General features: G+C 40.0%; 1 protein-coding gene across 1 annotated transcript in view; it reads left to right on the forward strand.

The window, feature by feature from the left end:
- The window catches only part of LOC121520599 (contactin-associated protein-like 4), a 222,844-nt gene that overhangs the window by 175,213 nt on the left and 23,428 nt on the right, over window positions 1-24,203 (forward strand). Inside the window, exons 18-20 of the mRNA XM_041804138.1 lie at window positions 10,411-10,650; window positions 18,102-18,326; window positions 23,724-23,857. Coding sequence (XP_041660072.1) covers window positions 10,411-10,650; window positions 18,102-18,326; window positions 23,724-23,857 — 599 coding nt within the window. The remainder of the gene's footprint in view (window positions 1-10,410; window positions 10,651-18,101; window positions 18,327-23,723; window positions 23,858-24,203) is intronic.

Here is a 24,203-nt window from a genome sequence, read left to right on the forward strand (position 1 = left end):
ACAGTTATTCAGTGAATTAAGTCACTTGCAGGATTGCTGAGCTCTTGACGTCCCCTTAGTGATAAATAGCTCAAAAATGATAATTGCCTAGTATTCATAAAAATTAAAAACATAAAGTCATGTAAGATCTCCCTTACACTCCGTGCCATCCTCTCAGTTTTGGATTCCTTCCAAACGTTGCACAAACAGCCACTCTCACTAAATAACAACAGATCAGATTTTGGATGTCTTGGTTTAAAGGTAAAGGTCAGAGGGCCTCATGTTCATCTCTTGCTTGAGAAGACTAATTTTCAAGGATGTCACGATGTTTCTCTTCAAAGTCAACACAAAAGCCCACCCTGATTCACAGATAAAAGGACTAGACTTTGGAGGTTGAAGGATAAAGTCATAAGGCTCATGTTCCTCTCCTTGTGAACGTGAAATGCTAAGAACAGTCCGGGAGGCTCTTTTTCAGAAGGATAGCAAGGATAACTGTGATTTTGTTGGTATCCCTGACTTATTGGATTTCTACAAACACTACCAGAGAAAGCACCCAGCCCTTTTTCCCAATGCACCACTGCTTTTATTGTCAAACAGTTCTAAACCACTAGGAGGCCTATAAAAACCATTTTAGTGACAACTATAAATAAATCTGAGTCTGTCACTCATTCATTAGGCTTCTGTAATCCATGTCAGCTGCTGAAAATCTCAAATTTGATCTGAATCAATTGTGCAGGCTTTCATTTATTGTTTCATTTCTCCTAATAAACTTCTCTTTTTGACCTTTCACTTTCTGTGTGTAGACCTGATAGAGAGAAAAAAAATGAAAATCCATATTTTATCACCAGGTTTGATCATCCTGCTAATATTATGTATGTCACTTCATATCAGTAAACACACAGAGAGGAGGGAAAACAAACCAACAAACATTGATGGGATTGGATGCAGGAGAGGCAGCGGCAGGAAAATTGAGCTGAATATTGATTTGCTGAATATGTTTAGCTGATAATCGGCTCTGAGGTCAGCACCATCTGCCTCAACCTGTATTGTATTACCTCTGACTTACCAATAGAATACACTGAAATCATTGTGGTAGATGTGTGAGATGAAATGGGAACAAGCTGGTGTTTATTCCCAGCAAACATTGGTAATGGAGGTTTGTTGCAGTGTATGAATAAGTGAAGCACTGTGATTTGTGTGTCCTTGAGTGAGGCTCTAAACCCCTGATGTACCTGCTGAGTGTCATTGAAATGTTTGAATTTATAAAGAAGGCACGGTTATGCAGTGTGAGTAGATTAAACAAGGCATTTTAAAAGCACCAACAATTTTGGTTTTGCTTAAATGAGCCATTTTGTAATTTACTTGCAAATTAGGCCTCCAATGAATAACAAAATGCTGAGTTTCATTTAAATAAACTCTACAGCGACTATTTTTTTACTGCAGTCGAACATAGGGATTTTCCAAAAAGGTTAATTTCGTGGTCAGTTAAACGGAAATATAATTTATGACTACCTGACTTGCCAAAATATGAAAAATTCAGAAACCAGTCAAAATTAAGCCTACTTTATTTACAATTACAGTACTGTTTCGAACTTCTAGGCATGTTTGGACCAAAAATTGAGGCTGATGTATGGTCAAAGTCCCCCTATTGGCACCATTAGGCGTGGGATTGACACAACCCCCTGGGGGCTCTGGATGTCCTAATAGGTATAGGGTTACCACAAGCCCTTGGTCATGCTGTGGATGTCCTAAGAGTGATGAAATGAGGTGCTGCTGAGCTTGACCTCATCTGCTCCGCTGGTGTTCTTAGGCCAATGTTGTCGTACACGACAAGAAGTGACAGGTTATTTGAAGTTAACCAAACTTTATGATGGGAACCATAAGTGAACCATAAATCACAGCCACTTACTTTTTTTTCCTCTTCTTGCAGCCAGTCTTTTTGTCATCCTAGTGATGTCATCCATGCCTTCGTAGTCTTACAGAAGCTTTTCCTGCCAGCTTGACACTTTGGTGACTTGCCATTGTATTTAAATGTTAGTTTTAGGCTTTTTAAATTCATTAAAACATGTTAGTCAAATTGTTATTTTACTTAAGTTGAACGAGCAAATCGATATTGGGGTTTAGACTGATTCATGATTTACTCTGCATAAACCTCAGTCAGACCTGAACTGAACCCTCTAACCTCGCAACACTTCAAGGTTATTCATTTGTTCCCAGTCAGAAAATGACTGGAGAGGAGAAAGAGGTGTGGCTAAGCAACGTCAAGCCTGGAGATGGCCTGTAATGATGATTGTGCAGCTGGAGCCGGAGCTGTAGTTTAATCAGAACTGGATGACACTTCTGTATTGAGAAGAGCAAATAACCACACTGAAAGCTTTTCTTGGTGGAAAAGATGATTTTGCTCTCTGTCAGACCAGCTTCAGCAAGAGTTTGATTAACCACTGATGGAGCTGCAGCAGCTGCAGCAACCTACTCCTACTTCATTCTCTATTTTGTTGTTGTGATCGTCCCAGAATGAAGGTGACAGATTGTTCGTCCATTATCACTCCAAGAAAGGATTTGAAAGGTTCTGCCCTTCCCAAACAATGTCTATCAGTTGTACAAATGAATTTACCAGGGTGACCTTGCCAAATCAAGACAGTTGTGCTGATTTTCATGGATCTAACACTTTCTCCATTTTTTAAGCTTGGTTTTAAAGTTAACTTTTACCAGTTGATCACTCTGCCCCGGATTATGAATGCCAGGTACATTTATTGGTCCATCTTACCAAATTAGCGATGGATTGCATGAAAATTTTGAAAGAAGTAGATGCAATTTCACGCATTCTGATGCATTTTATCATGTTTTTAGATTGAAAATTATCATGAAAATTTTCAGAGCCTTCTCCACTCCCCCTGCATGCTGACCCTGCCTCTGACTCACTCTCAATCTCAACCACCTATATCAGGAGACATGGAGATGCAGTGAGCATTCTTTCATATTGATAACTGAAATAAGCTTAATGTAGATTGTTCATATGAAGATTTCTGTGATGTAGCTAAGTCATGTTATCAGCATATCAAATACTCAGGTAGTATAGCAGCCTAATAATTATGTAGGCTACATTAGAAATGGGCCACCTCCCTAAAACATGACTGAGCAGTTTGACATCAGAAATTGTCGAATGTGTGTTCAGACCTGGAATCTTTTTTAATGGATGCTGTCAGAGAGAGGAATAACGACATGAGAGAGAATAAAAGTGAGCAAAAAAGACCCTAAATATGTTTAGAAGTACAAATGAACTTCCTGCTGTCGATTCTTGTTTTTGTAACGTCACAATTCCAACCTTCATCCTTTATCTGGACTTAGGACCGGCGAAAATGACTCAAGAGAGATACTCTGGTAGTTACTTTACATTGTATTTTTAGTTGTTCTTTTAATTCTATTTGTCATAAGTTTAGTTTTCTTAACTTTGGTTTAGTTTTGAAACTTATGGTCCATTTAAGCGCCTGCAACAAATCACAGTGACACATCAACATTTCTAACCATTTGATTCAATAACATGTTTTTTCTTTTTTTCTTTGGTTCTAAATGAACCAAAAAGAGACAAGAGAAAATCTTTTAAAGCGCCTTCACAGCGCGGTTAACATGCAGTCTGGACGTGGAGGGTTGAACATCTCATGGAAAGAACGCTTGAGTGGACCGGTCATGCACTAGTACTTTTGATGGCAAACATGGGGGGTACAAACGACTTTTTTTTTTAAATTGAGGGGGAAGTGACCCCCCCCCCCCCCATTATATTGTGGCAATGCCCATGCACCAGTATACGTTTTGAGATTATATGTTTTTGGAAATATTTGCCTTTTCTTGCAGAACAGAAAATAAAACAGAAAGCGAGGGAAAATTTGCAGCAAACAGCCAAGAGGAAAAGTCAAACTGAGGGTCACTGCTGTCAGCACTCTGCACAAAGGTTGTCCTCTCTGCCCACTGAGCTCAACCAGTGACCCTGAAGAGAATAATTCTGAATGCAAACTTCATGAAGACTCAAATAAATCTTTAGAAGCATTTATTTTTCCCATTTTGTGTTTGGGAGTTTGGTGTTTGACTGTCGGCTCTGCAGGATAACTATGTACATATACTTAGCTCACTGTGTGCACTTTATTCATGAGCACACACTCCCTGCCCTCATAAAGTATGTAAGGCAAAAATATTGAGTTATTTAGATTCATAAGCCGCAGCATTGTCTTGTTTAATTCATAAAGCATCTTACCACACGCATTGTGTCCTCTGAGTCGTTGATTTCCCATTGTTTGAAATCTAAGCCGCTGTGTTTGTTTGTAGAAATTCATGAGCCACATTTCAGTCTACACTGTATTTATGGGCCATAATCCCGCCTTGCTTTATAAGCTGGTGGGTTCCATTGTTTGGATTAATAAGCCGTGTTATTGCCTTGCATGGAGTTCTAATCTACCGCATTGTTCATTTTCCAAATCCTTTATTGCTCTTGGTATTTTATGTGCTAAAAATCCAGACACAGCATTTTGGAGGGGGTGTGGACTAGAAATACCTTCCTTTGTGATGGTTTGTGAGCAGTTATTTTGCCCTGTTTGGGTTGTTAAGCTTTAGAATATTTGTGATGCAATGCTGTAAATGAAATGATTAGCTGAACACAGAGCTGGTTTCCCTCTGCAGCACTATTAAATCAAAGGATCCTCCCGTTTGAGGATTTCGAGGGATTCTTTGATCTCTAATATCCCTCCAAATGCAGAAAGATTGACACAGCAGTTTCCTTCATAATATAGAGGAAATGTCCTGATGTGACAATGTTAGCAGGAAATCTGTGGCTTGCTTTGTTCTCACTGTCACTTTACTGAGGAAACAGCAAGTTTACAGAACAGGTTTACCATATTGAAATCTTGCATTGGCAAATCATCTTTTATTTTTTCTTTTAACATCAAAAATCATCCAGATGTCATGGAAATTTACCCTGGATTATATATAAGATCATGTTATTATCATAGTTCAGCTTAAACTAATAATTGATTGGTTTTTCAAACTTTTGGACCACAAAACAAACTCTGTAGCAACATAAAATCAACTAAATGGACTTCAGTGGTAACTGAACTTTAGTTTGTACAGCACTCAAGCATCTGACAACTCAGAGCACTTTTTTACACTGAGGGTCAGAGGTCACACTTACCCGTTTACGCTACAGTCACACACTAATGGCGAAGGCTGTTATGTACAGTGGCCATCAGTTTATGCTAATCCCAATCCTGAAATAGAGTCATCTTGAAAATGAACAGTATACATGGGGACTCATAGGCTGTTTAGACTTATTTTTGTGTGGTCAAAGTCAAGAGTAGAGGAGAGATCATGTCTTAACCCTGGTTTCCACTTCCATATGACTGATGTCCATGTATCTCCATGTATACAGATGAGGCACAAGGAAGTGCACATCCTTACAGATGGATAGAAATCTGATAGAAACTACCTGTAGCCGTAGCCATTACTACCTGTAACAGAAGTTGTCCTGAGGATAGATGAATTGCTCTACAACGTCCACGCTCTCACCATTCACAGACACAGATTTGATTGCTGCATCCTTGTGCCTCCAAATGTCTGGATCTTTGTTTTGGCCCATCCCCGACATTTCAGCCTCCTCACTCAAGTTCAAAACTTTTGCGAAGATATCTTTAGTCACCGCAAGGTTCACAGCATCATCAGCAAGGTCCACATCTGGAGGTTACCAAATGACTCCACAGTTTTCTACCCCTGTTATCGACCCCAGTATCCAGTCCATGCAGGTACTGAAGAGCCTAGGGGCTAAGACGCAGCCCTGCCTCACCCCAGAATCAACTGGGAAGAAGTCAGAGATGGAGCCACCATGAGTGTCATGGTAGAAGTCAAGATCCGACCAGATCTGATCAAAATATGTCATTTTTTTGAAAGACGCATAAAGAGGCTGTATGTTGATGAAGTGGTTAGTATTGTCGCCTCAACACATGAGACTTCATCGTTTCAGTCTGGGCCACTTTGTGTGAAGTTTGCATGTTTTCCCGAGCATGTGTGGGTTCTTTTCAGGGACTCACCCTCACACTGTCCAAATCATCAGGTATGAATGTGTGTCAGACTTTTGACTGAGTGGCAACCAGTCCAGGTCAACAATGAGAGCTGGGATTGGCTCCAGCCATGTGCAACCCTAAACAGGATAAGTAGTATAACCAGTGGTTTTCATGCTTTTTTTGCCTAAGGCACACCTTAAGTCCAAGCAAAATCTCAAGGTACACCAAATTTATATTCATACAAAATAGCCTCTAATACTTGATAAAGTATCTTTGGTTCAGTCAGGAACAATGTCATTTAATAATTTGTTTCAAAATGGATATATGCTCCCTGGGTCAGTCAAGCAGCATACTTAGATTTTCATCAAAGTAGATGACCAGAAACTCCCATATGGGTGGATACATTAATGACAATGGGTACTGAATACAATAAAACAAGTTCAAATGCAATTAATCCACAGTAGCATGAATCTGAATATGAGGGTGCAACAAGCTTAATGCTATAAAGGAGGAGGCTGGGGTGGAGGAGATTAAGCTTTGCCAGCAGTGACAGCAGCGTGGTGCATTAGAATGAAGGCAAGCAGGGATTAAGGAGAAGTACATCATGTTTACATGCAACACTATGTTGAGAGAAAGAGCTGTGATTGGCTGTGGGAGCTGGGAGGCGATAAATATTTATATGATTATAGTAAAAAGAATGTGGTTGTACAAATTCTGAATGCACACTTGGATGGATGGATGGATGGATGGATGGATGGAAGGAAGGAAATCCAGTCAATGTGTCTTGTCATTATGAATCTTTTGATTTCTACAAACCAATCAGACAACAATAGAATACACATCAGCTTCTAAAATAATTGGCATTGTTTATTCACTCATGCAAAATGTTATTTTCCTGTGTGCACAATTAGCCGATCACACAGTGTGACACATGCACAGTCTTTGATGGTGTGTTTGATCTGTAGCTTACATCTCACAGCTCAAATCCTCCTTTACACACAGTATGTAATGTCTGTATCATCAGATCATATCCAGATTTCATGTTTAGACTGTAATTCTCCATACTAAGCCAAGAATTACATCCTGGCAAGGTTTTTCGGTCTCATGCAGCTGCTGTAGATTACACTCTTCTTGCTGTGCTTTGCTCTCCTTGGATGAGGAGCTCTGCACCTGCATGCCTTTGATGATTTCTCTGATCTCATTTCACTGATTGTTTTCCCCTCTTATGTGCTCTCCTGTGTTTTAGTACACACTATGCAGATTTTGTGTAAAGACGTGAGAGGTACTCTACTTGATGTCAGGTTGAAAGTCTCTTTAAGGTCCCCCTGATGGCCTTTCCCTTTGGTCGGAGGTGGAGTTTATCTGCCTCTGGCTTCTTTGATGTGGTCTTTGATCTCCACGTCACAAAGCCCTCATTATGCTCTTTTCAGTGTTTCCTGTACGCAGCCCCTGTATTTGATGTAGAGACAACGTAATCCATGTTGGATCAGAAGAACTGCTGAATGTCTGTAGTTCAAACCCTCACTGCTCTGATCACCTCGCTGTTTGGAGTTTGTTGAACAATAATCTTTGTGTTGTTGCTTTGATCCGAGGTGGCGAGCCTCAGGGATCTGTTTCTGGTTCCTGATGAAATCACAACTTTTACAAAAACACCCATGTTAACATTTTTTCCAATTCAAAAAGTTTATTTTACTTTAACAAGAAAAGTTGAGAAATAGTATTTAACTGCAGTACATAATATTATTTAGATGTGGCACATTTATTGAAATAGAGAGGAAACTCTCCCTGTTAAAGAGCGAGGGCCTTCACAATCACAATGCTCCATGACATATACTAACCTGGCACACCAGATGGATTTGTTTCACACATCCACCTGGAAAACCACTCACAGACAGCGTTTGGGAAAGGGCAGATTCTTTGAAAAAATACTTGGAGGATGATTGGTTGAACATACTGTCTGTCACATCTTTACGGACCAATCAGAGCAACAAAACATGTGACGTAGCCGCTAACGTGCTGCGCCTACGCCCCTACCAAAGGTGTAAACTCCAGAAAATACTGCATAACCCGAACCAGGGCAACTAGAGACATGTCAGTACATGACTTATGTGGTTTTTGAAAAGAAAACAACTCACTGCTGTTCTTTGTTCTTCTTTTAAAGAAATGTCATCAAGTTCTAGTAAAACTGGCGCTTTAGCAGCATCAACGCTAATGTCTCCCCCCATAAGCCTGCTTGCTTACGTCATGACTGCACCGTGCCTGAAAGTACTGCCCCTCATTGCTGATTGGTTCTGTCACTTTCTTACCGGGCCCAAACGGTTAAGACGGGAGCTTTGCAAGATGGATTGGCCAGTGAAAAACATGGAAACGGGTGTATCCCTCTGCTTTGCAAGGTCAGATGTACTAGTATATAGCATCCACAGATTCAGCATCAATATTTATAGCAACTATTGTTTTGGCACCAAAAGAAAATAAAGTCTTAATCTTTTAACAAAAATCCCAAAGTATTTTCTTTATAAATAGATGTAAATTAACTTTGCAAAGCAGGTGGAGTAGCCTGATTCTACATTTGTCATCAGGCAGATCCATCCAAGACAGTCTGGCTACAGACAGAACAGAAAAACACGCTAAAAATTTCAGAATAAAATCAGATAAAACTTTGGTTTAGGGTTAGGTAACGATTAAGATATCAAAAGTTCAAAGTTAAAAACCTGAAAATCTGCAAAACCAAATTACCGAACCACTGATAAAACTGAGTAAACAGTTTGCTTACAGGAATATAGCTCATCCTCCATGAAAACATTCAAATGCAGCAAGCACAGCCTACGTAGCTCTGTTTGCCGCGTTTGCTTACACAGCTACGTAGCCGACATAGCTAAAGCTAAACTCACAAAGCAGCTTTGTTAGCTACATAGATGTTATCTATGCAGCCACCGCTGCATATGTTGCTAAAGCTAATTAGCTACATTGGTATAGCTATGAAGGATATAATGATATTTTTTACTAAAGATACTGACTTCCCTTTCGACCTGCTTTTATTTTTGAAAAATATAGGGATTTTCTACTAAGGGTAACTGACTTCCATTTTTGACATGCTTTTATTTTGAAGGAATTTTTTTTTTTTAACTGACGGTAATCGACTTCCCTTTCTGGTCTTTTTTTATTTTAAAGGAAAATAAGGTTTTTTAGGGAATTAACTTCCCTTTCTGGTCTGCTTTTATTTTGAAGGAAAATAAGGATTTTCTACTAAGGGTAATTGACTTCCCTTTTTGATCTGCTTTTATTTTGAAGGAAATATGGATTTTGAGGAAGATCCAAGATAATGGTATGAGCGTAAACATGGAAATAGGAAATGCATCAAAACTGACAGTCCAAATGTAAACAGATTTAATTTTACAATTAACGTGAAAGTTAACCCCAATCACCTCTATCAAAAACTTCTCTAAGAAATTATTGAAAATCAGGACAGTTACTCATATCTACGTTACAGTCGTTAATGATTTGAATCATAAAAACAAATGTTGAACAGTCCTTACAGTCAAAACACGTTAAAAATAGCTAAAATGGCTCTGCATTGTGCCGTGTCAGAGGAAACATCAAGGCATCTTTCATATCCACGGTTGCTCAGCTGGTTCAATAATTCATACTGGTGAAATCAGAGCAGAGAAAGCGGGCCTGGAGGAGAGAGGAACAGAGCTCCGTGATTTATTGGTGTGAAAGCTGCTGCTGCTGCTGAACAATAGAAAGATGTTAGCTTCAGACTCTGAGAGCAAAGAGCTGCCAAGTTTGTGCTGGGAGCAACAATAGGAGTTTGAATCTGTGATCTTTGCAGAAATAGGAAGTTGTCATGTTTGAACTCTGCGAACAATAGGTGGCTGTGTTACACCTTCGAATGAATTACAAAGGGTTTCTTCTTTTGTAGCTTTGAAGAATAGCGTAAGCACATGAAGCATGCCCTTTAAGATAGGCAGACACTTCAGCACCAAGCAGCCTGGATGGTATCAGGCAGACAGACTGATGTTGAAAGTTATGTCATCAAAAAGTGTTTTCCACCTTCGGTTTGTTGCCTCAGAGCTGTTTCATGGCTGTGTCGTTTCATAAGAAGACTGTTGACAGTTTGGAGCTTGTAGGGGAGCAGAGGTGACGTGTGGATCTGCTGCAGCTGACAGAAGGAGAGGGAATGTAGAAACTAGAGAGAGGGAAAACATACAGACTTGTCAACACACAAAGCAATGAGAGACAGGCTTAAACAGAGAGACAGAGTCAGCTGGTGTTGCGGCAGGTCCAACGACAGGGATATCTGTCACCTCTTTGGCCCGGGAGCCCCTGCCATGCTAGATAAATGTAAATGAAATGCTAATGCCATGCACTGTTTTTGTGTTGTCAGGAGGCACGGCGTCAAGGCAGAAGGGCTTTCGAGGATGTATTCGCTCCCTGCAGCTGAACGGCGTCACTCTGGACCTCGAGGAGAGGGCAAAGATCACACCCGGGGTTCGAGCAGGCTGCCCCGGTCACTGCAGCAGCTACGGATCGTTCTGCCAGAACCAGGGCCGCTGTGTGGAGAGAGTCAACGGTTTCCACTGTGACTGCAGCCTGTCAGCGTACACTGGAGTCTTCTGCAATACAGGTACACACATATAAACACACAGGGTGCTGCTGCTGCTGCTAAATATTTCATTCCTGTTTACACTGAGATTCCACCCAAACAGCACAACAAAGTCCTGCCGTTAATATGACTTTGCACTTTGGCATTGACCCCACATTGGCTTCATACTGGTGCAGAAGCATTTCACATATTAACAGTCCCATTTCACCCTACAGGTCCCATCCAAAAGGGGCAATGCTTTTGAAAGTAACTGCATTTCTGTAAAAGCTCTTTATCTTTTTGTTAGCTGTTAAGTTTGTTTAATGTTTATGGTTTTAAGGGCAAATAACCACACCCAAGCTAAGACAAACAGCCTACATGCAGATGCTGTTGCCTTTTGGTTCTGTAAATCAATTAGGGACAATATAATTTGGCTTTTTTGACAAAAAATATACAAAGAAACCTCCCTAATGTCAAAGTGAATGCATATTTCATGAGTTATATTTATCAAAGCAGTATTCCTGGCTACTATTAAACCATGAACACAAAAGAACATTTCAATTAACTCAAGGAATATGTTGTTGAAAAGCAAAAGTCAGGGGATGGATGAAAAAACATATCCAAGGCAATGAACATCCCCCAGAGTTCAGTTATATCCATCATGAAGAAGTGGAAGCAATATGGCCCAGTTGATTCGAACCGCGACGCGATTCCTCCCCCGCTGGCTTGCTTTCACACTAGCAATATTGAACCGTACCTGGGCGCACTTGCGTATTTACTCAGTCTGAAACAGCAGGTGGCGGTACGCACGTAGCTGGTTTACAACCCCACAAAGGAGGAGAAAGAAGAAGAAAATTGTTTTTTGTTTTGACCCGGACAAAAAGTCCATCCTGCATCCATGGATGTTTAAAATCACTTTTAAGATGCAAGCAACTTCGCTCTTCGTATCTGCACATCTACTACAGCTCAGAGGATTAAATGGGCACGTGCTGTAAAGGTACAGCAGTTTTTGAAGTGACAAGAGACTTTAATTGCCTTTGCATTTCATCTCACTGAATCCAACCTGTGTTCATCCATAAGGTGAGTCACAAGAGACTGTTTATTAACTGGACTCTGATGATTTCCGCCCTTTATTGAGGAAAAATGTGAACAAACTGCTGCGCTATTGAAAGAAGTTTAGTTTTTACAATGACGTCACAAAGCTGATACGACGCTCTAGACTACTAGTGTCAAGGATTACGGGAAAAAACTCAAAACGGAGGACCCAAATGCAGATAAAAAAGGATTTAATGAAACAAAAGAACTTACTTGAACAAAAACACTGGAATCAAAATCAACTAAACAAAATCCAAAAGAAGCACAAGGAAGCACGAGGAGTAACTGACACGAGGAAGACATTTGCAATGAACCAACACAGACACAGGGAGACACAGAGCTTATATACACAGGGAGTGATTAACAATGGCAGACAGGTGTGGACAATCAGACACAGGTGAAACTGGTGAAGGATAATCAAAGTGGAGGGAAACTCAGGCAGGAAGCAAAACTGGAATCACACACACAAGGGAAGGCAACTACAAAATAAAACAGGAAACATGGGACCTAACACAAGAAGCACACAAGGACTGAAAACTGGACACAAGAAGCTAAACTACAGAAACACTGAAAACACAGGAGGATACAAAGAACCAAGGAGGGAAACTCAAACACAGGGAGTAAAACTAAAACATGAAACAAAACAAGAAGCACAGGGAAACTTAACATGAAACAGGGAATTAACTAAACATAAAACACAAAGAGCAAAAACTGAACATGAAACAGGGAAATAAACTAGACATGAAATACATGGAGTACTACACATGAAACACAGGGGAAAACCTAAACATGGAACACAAGGAATAACTTAATACAATAAAAAACTAGACACATGGAAAATAACAAAAGCCCAAAATACACAGAAACACAAAGACAATATAAAACACTAAAAGCTGAACAAAGGAAACACAAGGGCTACAGATAACATCTAAGAACTAAACCAAATACAAAGTCAAACTAGAAATCACAGAATTCACAAAGGATAACCATAGGAAAACTCAGAAACATAATAAATCAAAACCAGGATCATGACAACTAGACTAAAACTGAAAAGGATAGAAATGACTAAAATGTGACTAAAACTAAAATGCATTTAATTTGAAGACTAAACCTACGACTAAAATTTAAATTAGCTGCCAAAATTAACACTGCTGTTGGCCTGGTTCTTCACCAGTCAAAGCTTTATGGGATAGTGGCAAAAAGAAAGCCACTCTTGAAGAAAACTCAGATTAAATCTTCACTAGAGGTCACCAGAAATTCCATGGTCTAGTGGAAGAAAGTTCTTTGGTCTGATGAGAAAAAAAAATGGAGCTTTGTAGCCATCACACAAGACACTATGTTGGCAGACACCAAACACTGCCCATCACCACAAACACACCCTACCCACTGTGGAGCATAGTGGTGGCAGCATCATCCTGTGGGGATGCTTCTCAGCAGCCAGCACTGGAGGGCTTGTAAAGATAGAGGGTAAAATGAATTTGGTAACATAGGAAAATCCTGGAGGACAATCTTATTCAGTCTGCAAGAGAAGATTTATTTAAGACAATGTCCTGAAGCATACAGAGAAAGCTGCACAGAAATGGTTTAAAGACAACAAGGAAAATGTTCTGGAGTGGCCGAGTCAAAGCCCAGACCTCAGTCCAACAGAGAAAATGTGGCTGGAGGTAAAAAGTGCTGTTTACACATGATCCCTGTGCAACCCAACAGAGCTTGATCACTTTTGCGAAGAAGAATTGAATCAAACTGCCCAGGCCTACGCCCCATTTCTCCAAGCACTTTCCCAGCTGACTCCTTCACATGAACACAGCAGCCCTTGAGGTTTGGTCCAGCCCATTGGGTCCAGGGCACCCAGTATGCAGTGAAGTGGATCAGGCCTGGGAAAGTGTGTCAGGTGCCTGAAGAAGTGCAGCTGCTACTCCTGTAACCAGCAGCTGACCTTCCTATCCCGGTTCCTCTAAGCACATCAGTATTAGAGTCTTGCAAACAATACTCAAAAAATATGCTGAAGGGAATTTATCACAAAGGAGTCCAGCCTGCATCTCTTGCCATCACTTAACGTCCAGGCCTCACAAGCGTATAGAAAGACCAGGAGGACTTACCTGTTATATTTTCACGGTATATTTTGGCCAAAACATCGAGTCCTTCATCAGGCTGGGCCTGGTGCCAGCAGGCTAAGCAAGCTGACCCAGATTTCTCTCTCTAGGTACCGATCTAGCTCTTTTTAGGAATTCCAAGGTGTTCCCTTCAGGAAGTTCTTAGTCTACCCTGTTATACTGCAACTGTAGTGCAACTTTCTGTGAGCTGGTGCCCACTGCGTACATCCAGTGCCCTTTTTTCTTAAACATCCTGAGTTCATCACAAACTCCACCTGCCTCCTGGTCTTCGATGCACCTGATCCCTGCAAGTGGTTGGACTGCAGGGTGGTGGCTTGATGTTGGCCCCTGGAGGAAAACTGAAGAAGCGCCCCCGCTGTCTGGGCCCAGGGGGTTGCCAGTGTGTCCCACATCTTGAGCAGGCTCCTTTGTTCCCTTTCTTTTCTATTGCAAGACTGTGATTTAGTCTATTTTAATGCTTTTATTAAACTTTTAATCTTAATCTAATTCAATTAACTTGAGACTATGAATCCAAGCCCCAGGCACAACAAATGTCTGACAAAATACAACATTTTCCTAGCCAGCTGAACATTTTAACGCCTAAGTATGGTGAAAAAAATGAGTAAAAAGATATTCAACAGCTTTAAGGGTGGAAAAGCTTTTAGAGATGTAACACACATTGACATCCATGCAGAAAATCTGCCACACAATTAAAAGAGAAACATGCTGCATTCATGCCCACATCCTCTTCCTCTGCTTTGCAATGACTTCAGTTTTGCTCATTTTAACTCAAACGCCAAGGTTAAACATGTTTTCATCTGCTAATAATTGAAAGAACTGTCTCAGTAGAACATTTTCTGTGCAGAGTCCTGAAGTTTTCTTTAGTGCAGATGACTTTTAACATCTTTTTTAAAGCATAAAGAAAGCTATAACAAGGTTTATCGCCTCAAGCTCACATGCAGAGAGAATATGAGCAATGATAAGCACCCACATACAGTCCTCCTGTGGGTGTTTAGGTGCTGTTGTGGAGGGTTAAGCATCTATATTGTTTGAGAGAACATTTTACTGCTCTGAAACTCTCAGCTACCAGAAAACATCAAAGGTTATCTGTAATAACGTCCATTTGATGCGTTTTGGTGGTTCGTTTGATGTTAACTCGGTAATAATGAGTCACCACGCTGACATTTTATTCCTTCCATGAGCTCAATAACATAAGAGGGTTCAGCCGCTTCTACTTTTATAAAAGGACTCTCTTCACCCTCCTCCCACTAAATATTGATATCCACTGAACCCACTCATCTGCTCGCCATACTGAGTCAGAAAGAGCGCTTGTTTTTTGATGCCTTTGTGAGTCACAGTGACATGCACAGGCTGTGTTTGATATTCTAAAAGTTCATCTTTGTTTGCTGCTAAAAATTTAACCACAGACCCAGCAGTTCTAAAGATTAATTCTCATTATGATTTCAGCTCTTTGTAGATATTTTGAGAGCAGCTTTTTTATCTCTTTTTGCCTAATCAGACATAAAAGACGTTGTTCTGATGCCTCCATGGAGAGTTAATTAAAGCCTGGAGAGTCTGGATACTGTAAATAGGTTTGTTTCCTGCCAAATGGGTCTGAGGTCCAGGGCTTCAAATATGATGCTGTAGGAACCTCTGAAGCAAATTTGCATGACCCTTTCCTCTTGGCTATTGGTTGGATCAAACATTAAGGTCAGGTGATGTATGAGGAGGGAGTGAGGAGTTTGGGGTCATTCCTCAGTGCAGTGGGTTGGTTATAAAATCACTGCACTTTCTTTCAGGTGACCCCATTTAAAGAATGGATGAACATGGATGTACAGTATATCTGTTTTGAACAATGAGATATTATAACGAGCGGTGATTGCAAATGCTTGGTGCGCATACTGAAGACAGTCTGAGATCCAATAGCTTGGACTGCATATGGAGGTGGTCTTGGATGCCTTCATATGGACTGGATTAGTTGTGTAGATACAGCTCATTCTGCCATACAGTTACAACCAACCTGTCAGCTGATTCAATATATGTAATATTCCATAGGAAAACAAAAGAATGGCTTTATTTACACCATTCTGTCTGGTTTCTTATGATGGTAGTTCTGTCTCTTTTTAGGGATCCAGATCGTAGGGCTCAGCTAAGCGTAAGACTCAGTCTTTCATTTGGTACCATTCATCCATCTATTATCCCTACTCTAGTCCCATTCATGTCACTGGTTTTATGTGAAAAAGCCAGAGTGCACAGAGAGAAACCACATATTCATACATTACATTTTTTGGGTGACTGTGGCTCAGTAGGTAAAGTTGGTCATCAGTCAGAATTGTCATGGGCTTCCCCAGCATTCGGCGTGTCCTTGGGCAAGACACCGCTCCTACTGCCTTTTCGGTGGTGCGTCAAAGGATTTGGATGTGTTTGAATGGGATTAGCTGATACTGATGGACAGTTCTGGGTAGCAACCTTTGCCATCAGTGTGTGAATGGGTAGGTGTAAAAGCGTAGAAAGCACTATAGAAGCTCAGGTCCATTTACCATGTGCACAAGGAGACCATGTAAACTCCACACCAAAAGGCCTTTTTCCTGGGGGTTGAACCAAGAGGTCATAGCATTAACCACTGCAGCACTGCACAGCCTCATTTAGTACCATTTTGCCATTCTTATGTCATTAAATAACAACAAAAATGAACAAAAAGGAAAGCAGCTCTCAAACAGGAACTGGCTTCAAAAGAGCCAGCTCTTAGAACCTGCTCATTAAAAACAAAACATCATGATTCCCTTGTAAGTACCCCACGGTGTTCATTTTCTTAACCGTACATATATTTCTTAGACGTTAACCTGACACGCCACATAGACTGTTTCATATATTTATGGGATATGGCTCACATCCATCCAAGGAACTGCCTACTGAAATTGATTTGGAGGAGCAGAACCTTTGAAAAAAGTCTCAGTGGGTGAGTTGACAAATGTTCAATAAGTCAAATTATGGTTCAGTCACAGCAAGTATGAAGTGGCCATGCACAGCTTTGGGGTGAACTCACAATAGCTGGTCTGGAGAAGAGCAAAAACATATTTTCTGCCAAGAGTTTGAGTGTTTTTCTTTGCTTTTGTAAAGTCAGGATAAGTAAAGTTTCATAAAGTGAAGAAATGAATTAAATGTCTGAAGTCAAGATAAGTAAGGTTTAGTTTTAAGTCAAGTCAAGAAAAGCAAAGTTTTGTGAAGTCAAAATAGGTAAAGTTTTGCTAAGTCAAGTCAAAACAAGTGAGGTTTAGCTTCATCAAGTCATGATATGACAAGTTAAGCTATGTCAAGTAAGTCATGATAAGTAAAGTTTTGTTAAGTCAAGTCAGGGTTTTATAAGTTAAGCAAGGTCAACATGACTAAAGTTGAGTTTTAAGTCAAGTCAAGATATGAATTAGATCTGTTAAGTCAAGATAAGTAAAGTTTTGTTAAGGAAAGATAAGATAAGATAAGCTATGTCAAGATTTAAAGTTGTTAAGTCATGTCAAGATATTTTAAGTAAAACTAAGTCAGCCTATGTAAAGTTAAGTTTTGTTAAGTCAAGGTTAGATAAAAAAACGTTTGTCGTGCCAAGATATGATTAGTTGAGCTAAGTCAATTTAAGTAAAGTTAAGTTTTGTTAAGTTGAATCAAAGATAAGTCAAGTTTATAAAGTTAGCAGAGGCCATGTACAACACAACCACGGCGCTAGTGTTAGCTACAAAGCGATATCAAATCTGTGTTCCCTAGGCAGGTAAACGTAAAAGCATACAAAACTAGAAAAGCACTATTTCCATCAGTGAAGAATCCTTTAAAAAAATACCTGGATCCAGATGGTGATCCGTATCACTCCCAAAATCTAATCAGTTCTTCCGTTTCTGACATTTCCTGAAAATTTCATCAAAATCTGTCCATAAATTTTTGAGTTATGTTGCTAACAAGCTAACTAACTAACTAAGAAACTAACTAACAAACTAACAAACCCTGCCAATCACATAACCTCCTTGGCGGATGTAACAAACTCTTGAATACAAAATACAAATAATAAAACCCAGCATCACATAAAACAGTATAATTCAGTTTGCATGTTTACGCTCCTCACCTGTGGAACAAACACCCAGACAATCTGAGGTTTAAAGAGCTATTACAACATTTTCATTTGCTTCTGCGTTCAGATAATTCAAGTTTCTTAGCTTTTTGCAATTACTCTTTTAAGCAAATGTTGCTTTTGGATTGATCAAATATTTAATCTACTTTGCATGTGACCCACATGTGAAAATGTATTTCCTCTGTTTCCAGAGCTTTCAGCCAGCTTCAAACCAGAGACGTCCGTCAGCTACACTTTCAAGGAGCTTTATGAGCTCAGAGGAAACAGCAGCGCTCTGCCGTCCTCCATCTACTCTGACACGACGCTGAGAGGAGAGAACGTCTCTCTGAGCTTCAGGACCAGCCAGAGTCCGGCTCTGCTGTTCTACGTCAGCTCGTACTACAGAGAGTACCTGGCCCTGATCATAAACAAGCATGGTGAGGAGAGAAACTGGCTTTTTATTTTAAAGGAGGGAGTTTGAATACCAAGATAATGAGCTTAACTGTGCATGAAACAGTCTTTATTTTTGCTTCCTGTTTTTCTAAATCATTCTGTCCATATTTTTAACCATAAAATCAAAACCTGTCAAGATTTTTCCACTTTTGACACCTTCCTTCTGCTCTCCATTACATTTCTTTCTCTCACATCTCCTCCCTTTTTCCTCTCACCCCATACATACCTCTCCTCATTTCCTCCTCCTCCTCTTCATCTCCTGCTCTTCTCTGCAGCTTCACCAGATCCATCAAGATCTGTCAGATCTCTCCTCTCTCTGATTCGCCCCGTCAGTCTCTACCTCCTTTTAATCCGTCCAGCAGGGCCGCCTGTTAAGTTTTGTCTCGGCTCTCCGTGATAAAACCTGAGAACACTTTCTTAATTCAGCCTGAGGAGAGGAGAGAGTGAAAGTTTGGCGGGCTGTTAATGGGTGGCAGGTCACTGTGCTGCTGAATAAAACAGCAGAAAACTTGCTGATGTGTTTTATCAACCAAACTGTGAAATAATTATGTTTTGAGTTGGACTTTTAAGAGAAGTAAGAGCCACTTTAGATTTAAAATCACATTTTCAGCCTCCAGGAGTTTAATAAAATCAGCACTTTGCTGCTAGATGAACTGCAAATGGACTTTTTCTACTGTTAATGAGTCGAGGAAAGCTGATGGACAGCGGAGCATTAAGGTTTTCATGCCGACCATGGAGTCGTCAGGTAAATGCACTCAAACTGAAGTGTCCAATTAAATCCCTGAGAGCTTTCTCTTATTTTCCTCGAGGTGGCTCATTTCATTTTACTCTCGACTGCTGTTACGCCTCCTCAGCCCAAACAAAACCTGCTTAGTTAATGCGTCTTTTCAGGAATAAGTTTGTTACCAGAGCAGCAGGTCGCTGCTCCTCCTGCAGTAACTCATTTCTTCCTCAAAGAAAAAACTGCAGGGAGTTAAAGTTGTGAAGACTTTGATATAAAAAAGCAACAATATGGAGTTTTTCCACACTGAAATAGCCATTTAGAAGTTGATCTAGGGAGAATGGCATCTCCCTATATCCACAGAGAATGCAAGCAAGAAATCCATAACTGCGGTTCTCTCCTGGGAAGTACATAAAGCTTTACAGCACTTGTTACAAACCAGGCTCTGCTTAGTTAAGGCTAAATTTCAGACTGAGCGTGTCTTGGCGAGTCTTATTTTCATTTCAGCGTGCATGTTAAGAACTCAGGGTTTTTGGAGCGCAGGTGGCCTAGTGGTTTAAGGTGCACCCATGTACGCAGGCGGCCCGGGTTCAAATCAGGCTTTTGTCCCTTTCCCACGTCTCTCTTCACTCTCTCGTCCCTGTTTCCGACTCTATCAGCTGTCCTCCTCTATCAAATAAAAGAACAAAAAGCCCCAAAATAAATATTATTTAAGAAAAAAAGAAAAAGTCAGGGCTTTTAGACTACAAGCATGGGCGCCGTGTCTCACGTGATTCTAAAATCGTGATTTAAAAGATAATGTACGATGGTGCATTAGAGCAATCTTAAAAGATCTAAAAAATAAAGAGAATCTGTTTATTTTTTTGGCAAAAAAGTAAAAAAAATGGGGTGAGTCAAAATTGTTAAGATTATAAAGTTGTATATGCACAAGAAAATAAACTCAGAATTTCAGAGTTTAAAAAGTCAGAATTTCACCAAAAAAAAGTGAAATTTCTGAGTTTAAAAGTCTTAAATTTTGACATTGAAAACTCTAAAATTTCAGATGAAGGTGGACATTTTTATACAAAGGTGGAAGTGTCAAAACATATTTGAATGTGTAAAGCAGTGGTTCTCAAACTGGGATCCACAAAATAATTTAAAAGAAATTATTAAAGTAATGCCATGTCACTGAAGAGCGAATAAATGCATATAGGGACCACAGCACCATAAAACAACCACATAAACCAATGAAGCACACATAAGTCAGTTTTTGGACAATAAAAACTTCAAAAACATTTTTAAAAACTCTCCAAACTTTCCAACAAAAGGGTGAGAAATACATCCACCAGAAAACATGAGTGGTGAACCAGACCACAACCTCAGAAAAACCACAGAGGGCTCATTTGGCTGCTCAAAGGATCACAAAAAGTTCAGAAGCTACACTCAACTGGACAAGAGCTTGTATTAAAGTGGGGGTATTATGCCTTTTTTCAAGGCTTTACACCATCTTTCTGATACCCATGTAGTAGCTTCACATAGTTTACAGCTCAAAAAACTACTCATGTTTCTCACCCTGGCGTCCTGAAAACCCCTTGTTTTAACCTCCGTCTGAAATGCTTAGTTTTCGCTGTTGTCTCTTTAACACCCCCTGCTCCACGGACCTGCTTTCCTCCAATTGCCGATTTTCCGGAGGCTGGCCGGCAGCAGGACTCAGTGTTTTGTGCCCACCCCCTCTAATGTGGCTAATGTTGTCATGCTAGTCATTGAAACTTTGAATGAACCAGTCCAACTGAGTAAGATATGGCGAATTTTGATATACGTCCGTCCGTGTTAGACCCAGAGTCTGACCCTGAGAGTTTGGAGAGAGAGGGGAAGAAAACCAGCAGCAGTGAAGGATAGAGCAGGACGTATCTGTTTGGTAAGTGTTTAATTACTGGGTTTCAATGGCTAAGGCTAAGAGGCCTTGTGGGGGAAGTCTGTTCTGCTTTGCCGGCAGCACGGACGAACCACGAACCAGTCAGGACATAATATTGCGATGACCTCATCAGTTCGTTCCCTGTTCGCTCCATCGAAATCTCGTCTCAGGAGAATCTCGGAGAGATTTTCAACGTACCGTTTTCATCAGTTTACACTCTAATTCCAAGATTACTGCCGCATACGTTTATCTTGCGGTTTGAAAATTTGCACATGTGGAGTATGGACACCCAACATTGTGACTTTATATTTATGTTTTAAAAATCATAAAAGTATAATACCCCCTCTTTAAGGTTGAAGATTTTAAAATACAGCATCTAGTAGTGAAAATAAAAGTTGACATATGTTTAATCACCATGAGGGTTATGTAGGGGTCCTGTAAGGGATCCCTAGCCCGGAAAATTTTGAGAACCCTGATGTAGAGATGTAGAGATGGGTTGTTGAGTTAAATGGCCGACTACCAAAGAAAGCACAATTACATTATAAACTGTTATTATCATTATATTATAAACCAAGCTCTGCTGGAAGTGTCTGTCAGCGTGTAAATGTTCCGTATCTTTCTTTCTTTCTTTCTTTCTTTCTTTGTATGTGTACAAGACAACTCAAGAATGGAAAGTCGGATCTTCACCAAACTTTCAGGGAATATTGGGATAGTGACAGGGAAGAATCGATTAGATTTTGGTGATGATCCGCGCACCCGTTTGGTTTTTCTCTGACTTCGAAATTTGAACACCATAGTAATCAATGGAAGCGCGAGTTCCTCGGTGGCGCTGTTTCGGCGTGGGTCTGCCGCTTCAGACGGCCATTCTAGTTTTCACTTTATTTTTATTCTGCAGCTCCTTTTCTTCTGTTTATTTTCTGTTTGTATTTTGTGGGATACAAAAATACTATGTCTTAGAATTTCAACATCTTTTTTGTAAAACATTTATAAAATGTAAAATAAAATAAAACAGTTTAGGGAATTAAATTGCACAAAAAAAAATTCAAATTTTTAAATTTGCAAATTTATAGCAGGGAAAAGTCAAAAATTAACAAGAAACCAAACTGAAAACAGTGGTTAGATTTTCAACCCTATACATTTAAAAAATTCAAGTTTTGGTTCATGGTTATTTACAACCTTTGAAGACATTTTTTTTTTGTTGTTAATTACTATCTATTTTAGAGTTTTGAGTTTTTCCTTAAAAATGAACGGATCCATCATTTATTTATTTATTTATTTATTTATTTATTTATTTATTTTAGAGTGGCCTTTATACACCGTCATAATAATAGGTTATACTCCTTTGTCAAGAACAATAGTGTGTAGTAGACCTTTATGTTGGATTTTGTCAGTGAAAATAAATAAATAAGTGGGTCTTAGCTTTTCTTAGATATGAACAGAGGGTCCCTAAGGATAAAAGAACCACTGATCTAGAGAATAAAAGGCTCACCAATGTTTTTTTCCACAAGCTGAGAGCATCTTTCTACCAAACCAGGCAGGAAAATGATCGACCAAAATACCATATTGGTTGTATTGTAGTGGGTGCAGTGCATTCAGAATGTAATCAGACCCCCATTACTTTAAAAAAAGTGTTATGTTGGTGCTACAGTTGAAAAAAATCATTTTTATTCTCATTATTCTCCACTCAGTACCCCATCATGAAAAAGTGAAAACAAAAAATTGAAATTTAAATTGATTGGACGTGATTTGAAAAGGCGCACACCTCTCTATAGAGGCCTCACAGCTGACAATAGATGTCAGAGCAAAAACCAGAGGTCAAAGGAACTGCCAGCAGAGCTCAGAGGCAGGACTGTTGCAAAGCACAGACCTGGAGACGGCTGCAAAAATTCTGATGCACTGAAGGTTCCCAAGTGCACTGGCCTCCATGATTCTGAAACGGAAGAAGCCTGGCACAACCAGGACTCTTGCAAGAGCTGGTCGCCGAGCCAAACTGGGAAGAATCAGGGGGAGAGGTAACGAAGAACGCGATGGTCACTCTGGCTGAGCTCCAGAGATAATGTGTGGAGATGGGACAAAGTTCCAGTGGGAGAACCATCACTGCAGCTGCCCAATGATCAGGGCTTATGGTAGACGGAAGTCTTTCTTTAGTGCAAAACACACAAAAGCCTGCTTGGAGTTTGCAAATGAAAGCCAGCATCTTCATGCCGGCTTTGCCTCTGTTTGTCAAACATGTTGCTTAGGAGGGGAACAAACAGCACTATGTGTGTTTTAAAACAATCCTGTTGTTCTCAGAGACCTTCAGTGGGTGCCAAGCATATCTGACTGGATCCCTCCATAGTGTTGCCTTCATAGTTAGTTATATTGACTAAACTTTTCTACAGTATTATCATGATTTTAAAACTTTAACTTTTAAATGCTATCTGAAACATCACAGGACTTTTCTCAAGTCTTATTGGATGTTTTGAATAATACGAGATCTAATTTAATTTAATTAGACCACTATTGTTTATGACGGGAGATTAACTTAATCCTCTTAATGAAATCTCTATAAGCAACCACAATCTTTAGAATAAGCAGCTTTATCTTTGCAGGATTAAACACAATTTTTCCCTGGAAACTGAGATCACAGGACGTGGCAGAGCTGATTATTGAAGGAGCGCTTTGCTATGAAATTTTCTACTTTGAAAAGATAACATCTTTCTATTTAAAAAGATTTTTCCTCATTCTGTGAGATCTAAAGTGTAACTCTGTTGTTTTTGTGTGAAGACATGCTGGAGGTGCGGTACAAGCTGGACAGCAGCAGAGAGGCCGAGGTGTTGAGGAGTGGAGTGAGGAGTCTGGCTGACGGACAGCTTCACACCGTTTCCATCAGGAGGCTGACCGACTCTGTATCCGTGCAGGTAACAGCACCTCATTAGCTCATCTTGTCTTGTTTCTGACAGTTTGATATATTTGAATCATATCTCACCTTCCTCTTTGATTGCCCGATGTATTCAGAGCCCTCAGACTCATTAAATGCCCCCAGCGTCTTTACTTCCTGTTCAACATGTTCCACTTTCTTCATTAGCTCCTTTTTAATCTGTCTGTCTGTACCTGGCTACAGAACAGGAAGCACAGTCTCTGATTTTCTGTGCTACTTTTTATTTCAAAGTGGGTTATACTGTTAAGTATAATACCTGACATCCTGTATATTAAAAATAAAAAATCAAACATACCCTATGTTCAAGTGTTGTGGAGTAATGGCTT

Source organism: Cheilinus undulatus, linkage group 13 (genome assembly GCF_018320785.1).
Source record: "Cheilinus undulatus linkage group 13, ASM1832078v1, whole genome shotgun sequence".
Classification (NCBI taxonomy): domain Eukaryota; kingdom Metazoa; phylum Chordata; class Actinopteri; order Labriformes; family Labridae; genus Cheilinus; species Cheilinus undulatus.